Here is a 5,504-nt window from a genome sequence, read left to right on the forward strand (position 1 = left end):
GCTTCAACCTATAAATGCATATTGTTTAGGTTCACTTCTCTCAGGATACTCTTCCTCCATGTCAATGAAACTTATCTAGTCAAGAATTAAATTTATTGTTACATCTTCTTAAGTCTGGCATTCAACAGTGTCATTGCAAACATCCTCCAGCATCACAATTTGAGATTGGATGACTCGACGACGACAAGAACTATAGATTTGCCTGTCGCTACTACTCATGGCGGCTCGCAGAAAGTTCTAATGGCCTAACATGTCAAAGAAGATGAAGTGCAGGTTGAGGGAAGTCAGTTGGCTAGTAAAGCAGTGGTGAAATATATAGGACCATCACTGCATTCTATTCTCAGAGAGGGTCATCAATGGAGCCATTTGAGTTTCAAGAAGATATAGATGGACATAGTGCCTCTGGCAAATCTGCCATTATTGCATCGTGAGAATATCTTGTATGGAAATGAGAATGCCACAGAAACAGAGTTAGTTAAAACTGCAATGCTTGCCAACGCACATAAATTCATATAACCATCTACTTGTGCATACATAAACAACTTATCACCTTACAATCATAACATCACATGAGAAAATTTAGCTCAAGAATCAATCGATGATATGATGAGAAAATCATGTCTTATCGGCTTTCCACAATACGAAAAGGCCGACTTAGTTGCAGTGATAAAGAATGGAAAAGTCATAGAACAAGGACAACACACTGACCTGATCTCTGTTGGGCAAAGTGGCTCATGTTACAATCTTATGAAGCTACAACAGGATGTATCATCTTTCATACAACATGCAATATGAATGCACTCTGTTTAAACTTTAAATCCTAGCATATAGTCAGGTAGTCAAGTGTTCAGACAGTTGGGAGAGTGAAAACATGGTGATAGCAACAGAGTTTTGCAGCAAGCGACTATTTCAATGTGTTGTTCAATGTTCATTACCATATTGAACTGTATATAATGCACATGATGATCATTGTGGATATACCGGAAACAGAGCAACTAAGGTTCATAAAGCTCACACATGTGGCAAGTTGCAAGTTAGATATAGCTCCATATGTTGAGAGCAATACAGCTCGTAGTCAAGCATACACTGTAGATTGTATTATTGTCATGAACAATACAAGCAAACAAGACTGTACAATAGCATGGAAGTTCTCCAACAAAGACACTATCCAACTGCTACACAGAGATACACCTTGTCACTAATTTAGTCACCTTCTCTATTTGCACAGATACATTACAGGATTGGAGAACATAAATAAATTCACATGTAAATTTTTTTAACACAAGCAAGCCCATGTATGAAGTTTACAAGTGAAAAGGTTTACCCTGCCCATATTCTGTCCAACCGGTCGACGCTTTTTCGCCCTCGGTCCAGCTGATCCATATTCTTTCTAGGCTTCCCAATGCAATCTACACTCCTCCTGGACTTGTCAATGTGGTCATATGAAATCTTTAGTTCATCCAACTTCTCCAGATTGCTACACCTATCATTACTTCTTAACTTTTCTTTATTATGCCTTGATTTGTCTCTCCTATCTGTGCTCTTCCTGGATGGTTCAGAACAGTTGGCATTCCTCCTAGATGTCTCAAGAGGATCTGTATTTTGTCTCCATGTGTTTCTGTCTGAGGGTGATTTCTCAACTGTAGCAATAAACCTTTTGAGATGTCTAACGTACTCTGGGAAAAGTTCTAAATTGCAGTGCTTCCCTCCTTTGAGCCATAGTGGTTCATATTTATCCTTACAAAGTTCCCAAAGCTGCTTACCATGTGACCAATCCACAACTTCATCAGATGTACCCTACAGAATGAAATAGAAAGGAGTAACTGAAGTTGTACCAAGTCATAAGTTACATGAAGTCATGGAAAAGAAGATGAGTCCGGAGGAACCTAGAAACTTTCATCTTAAAAGCACAGATATATGTCCAGTGCAACTATTTATCAACTACATTCAATAGGATCATAATGAAGATTCCATAAATGTCGTATGTTTAATGCAGTAGTTCAAGAAAACTATTTTCAGTTAATAACAAGGCTGAACAATTCAGGTACAATATATTTTGTGAGTTTTTAAAAGAATAGATCAGACCACTCATTACATTGGGGCATCTAAAGAAAATGGCATACTAATCCAGCACAGCATTAAACATAACTATACCAACTTAATCCTTTTTAAGTAGAGAAATAAGAAAAAAATGAATTGCCTTCCATATTTGCAGACATGCAAATTCTAAAGTTCTAGATGAGTATGTAGACCCGGTCAGAGAGTTTCAGATAAATCTAACAGAAAACGTAACCATATTGGAGGCACATATTTGTAGATATAATCTGAACTAACCAATCTCCCACATTTATCAATTGCACATTACTACTCTCTTGCATAGAAAGAGATGTAACAAGTATAGATTACATTTATCAACAACGGGGTCATACATAACCCCTTTATCTATCTAAATCCAATATATAGTAGCACCAATTGATAATAACTTTATTTTTCTTGAAATGTCACCTTAGATTAAGTATCTTTAAACTTTCAGGAAGAACATAAGAAAGACTTGTTGGACCTTTATAAAAGAGGACAAGTACTATCACTTTCCAAATGTAGTCTTACGAATTCTCAGATCAGAATACTTACATGAATTACCAGAACAGGACAATTGACGCGTGGGATTTTGTCAATATTCTGGAAGCACAATGAAAGACAAAAAAAACAGAAAAAGGTTAACAAGAGCATAAAGGATTGTAATTCAGCAAGGTGAACAACAGAGAAATTAACCTTGTATATGTCAAACCAGTATGTACGTTTTACAGGATACATAACCCTTAAGCCTGATGATATAGGGCTATGCAAAACAACTGCTCGCAAGTGAGGTAGGCGGGTAGCCAGATCTACAGTAGGTCCACTTCCAACAGATTGGCCATACAAAATAATCTCTTCTTCCTTAGCCCTATAGTTCTCTATGAGGCACTTATAAGCAGCCTCTATATCAGCATATGTGTTCTGCTCAGTTGGCTAAAAGGAAAATCAAGAATATATCAGTATAAAAGCAGACAAAGAAAATGTTAGTTTATGCAAAATAAGCAACTTCGAACAATCAGTTACATCAACTGGTCAGATCGAACTTTCAAACACACCTTTCCAGATGATTGGCCATATCCAGAGTAGTCATACCTGTATCAGCATGAAGGCCTTCATTACTATTACAAGCATATAAGATAAGATTCATGGGATGACAAGTTAATTCAAATGAGATGTAAGAAACATAAGGCTGCGGTATTTCTGACAACTTTTCTGAATATATCTATCAGAGCCACAAAGAGCCACGGATATTACCATCCTACATAAATCCAGTTAAGAAGTAGGTTTTATGGAAGCAAAACCCACTAAATCAAAGCCAAGTTTACTGGAACAGAAAAACTACTGGCATCTAAACTGGAAGAGCAACGAACCAGATGTTTCATATAGCCTTCAATAGAGACAAGTGGGAATAATCCGACAGAAAATTTACTAGTTGATTGGTGAAACATCCAATTGTGATTCAGTTTACAGCTGCACGCTGGTCCCAAATGGTCAAGTCCCTAATAATTCTAATTCGTAAGACTCACCAAAGGATCACTAGTAGGAACTACAAATGGGAGCAATACCAGCCCCAGGCGATAACTACGACTCTACGACAAACCCATATGGAGCAAGTTTCCAAACTCAAAATTTTCAACACTAAACTGCAGTGACAAAAGAAATCCGTCAATTATACTTGTTCCCATATTTAATCTCCCTTCTCTTCTCTCAAGATCCAACAAGAAACAAAATTCCCAACAAAAGAAGAACCCACATCAGAAATTAATGAACACCACCGACACCTGTCCTCTTAAAAAATCCCTCTTTTTTTTTTTAAGATCTCCAAATTAGCCTCAAGGAATTCGTCCAAAAAGAGAAGGAGAGCAATGTGGAGGTACCCCCAATTGTCAAAAGCTTTAAATCCAAACTACCGTAGAATAATAATCGATGGCACACCCAAATCTAAAATCAAACAATATCACGACCCACAGCCAGACAATCTATACAAACAAAAAAGAAAAAAGAAAAAGATGCAGTATCGTATCTACCCCAAAAGATTGACGCAGAGGTGGAAGCTGAGCTGGACGAGGAGGTCGTACATGTGGCCGAGGTCGGCGGCGTTGCCGTGGGAGTAGAGGAGGGTGGAGGCGGCCGCCGGATTGCGGACATAGACAGCCACGATCTCACTGCCGCGGCGAGTTGGGAGGCGGAGCACGTCGACGTTTTCCCGGTGGGGGAAGCGGCTGAGAGTGAGAAGACCGGTCAATGGCTCTGCGATCACTTCGTATGACGGCGGATTTGGCGGGAAGAAGGCCAACTTCGCCGCCACTGACGACGTGACTCCTCCCATTCCCTGGATTGATGCTAGAAATGGAACGAAAGCTAACAAGAGATCGAGGAGTAGTTCTTCTCTACTTTGGTTTCAGAAGAGGGAAACTTACGTTTCACACCCTACACTTTTACGAATCTACAGTTCACACCCTACTCTTTTCAATATTACACTTCTAGCCTCAATTTTTGCACTTTACTCTAAAAAAAATCCCATATTAATTGTTTACCCAAGATTAATAAAGAGAAGAATTTGAGATAGAACAGGGTGAGGTAATTCGGGACGATCGTATTTAACTCAAATGAGACCAAAGTCCAAAATCGGGGCTCAAAATCTAAATATTGAAAAGGTAGGGTGCGAACAATCAAAATTATATATAAAAAAAAGATAACTAGAGATGCAGTGTGTGTGATGCGATGGGGTATGTGTGATGTGATGGGGGAGCGAGGGAGATATCAGATAAGTAATAATTTATGGCAATTATTAAGATCAATTATTAAATAGTTCTCAAGAAATTAATTTGGCGACTCACTTTAATAAACTGGAATATGTGACCAATTTTGCAAGAGAAATTAATTTTATTTGTATATTAAAAGTAAATTAGGTTGATTGGCAAATAAAAGTACGAAGTGGACATTGTAACATTCAAATTATAAAACAAATATTTTAAATTAGTGATACAAAAACTTTCTTATATCTAATTTTTTTTGTGTATATTTACTGATATTTCAATGACTACACCGCATGTTGTAGATTCACAAAATAAATCTAGATAGAATTTTGATCTATCTGACGTCAAACTTTAATCTGTGGTGTGTGCTCCGGGCCCGATTGGATCACTTTATATGAGATATTTGGATTTGTCGGGACAAACTAGGTTATCATCGAGATTTCTATTTTAATTGTAGCAGTCTTGGGTAATAGGGTTTGAATGATACTAGATGTCGTTTGAATACCAAGTCTCCGTTGAAGAATAATGCTCTTAGATTTTGGCCTTTTGAATGGGTAGCTCAGCGTTCGAACGTCATTGCCCCCGTTGAGTGCTCTTTGGTTTTGGCATTCGAATAAAAACAACACGACGTTCGAACGCCCAAACCCGAGACGATAGCCTGACCAATGG

At 38.1% G+C, this 5,504-nt stretch overlaps 1 protein-coding gene across 2 annotated transcripts; it reads right to left on the bottom strand.

Moving 5' to 3' along the window:
* Positions 1 to 1,053: 1,053 nt before the first annotated feature.
* On the bottom strand, positions 1,054 to 4,488 carry LOC140767719 (uncharacterized). Of its 2 annotated transcripts, none has more exons than XM_073107736.1 (5): positions 4,155 to 4,488; positions 3,132 to 3,168; positions 2,773 to 3,009; positions 2,632 to 2,679; positions 1,054 to 1,797 (listed from the first exon to the last, which is right to left on the bottom strand). In XM_073107736.1, exons 1-5 carry the CDS (start codon positions 4,403 to 4,405, stop codon positions 1,321 to 1,323), a joined length of 1,050 nt encoding a protein of 349 aa, XP_072963837.1. In that variant the 5' UTR covers positions 4,406 to 4,488; the 3' UTR covers positions 1,054 to 1,320. The 2 variants fall into 2 exon arrangements, with proteins under 2 accessions (XP_072963837.1, XP_072963827.1); XM_073107726.1 differs by having other exon boundaries at positions 4,104 to 4,483.
* Positions 4,489 to 5,504: the final 1,016 nt, after the last annotated feature.

This window comes from Typha angustifolia, chromosome 1, assembly GCF_048772165.1.
Source record: "Typha angustifolia cultivar Huaian chromosome 1, ASM4877216v1, whole genome shotgun sequence".
Classification (NCBI taxonomy): domain Eukaryota; kingdom Viridiplantae; phylum Streptophyta; class Magnoliopsida; order Poales; family Typhaceae; genus Typha; species Typha angustifolia.

Bases quoted from the DNA above. Each gene is read 5' to 3' on its own strand.
- LOC140767719 (XM_073107726.1), bottom strand. From the start codon at position 4,405: ATGGGAGGAGTCACGTCGTCAGTGGCGGCGAAGTTGGCCTTCTTCCCG. The intron at 3,010-3,131 runs GTGTGTTTGAAA...TTTTCCTTTTAG, and splicing joins ATGGCCAATCATCTGGAAAG to CCAACTGAGCAGAACACATA. The intron at 1,798-2,631 runs GTAAGTATTCTG...TTCATTCTGTAG, and splicing joins GTCCTGTTCTGGTAATTCAT to GGTACATCTGATGAAGTTGT.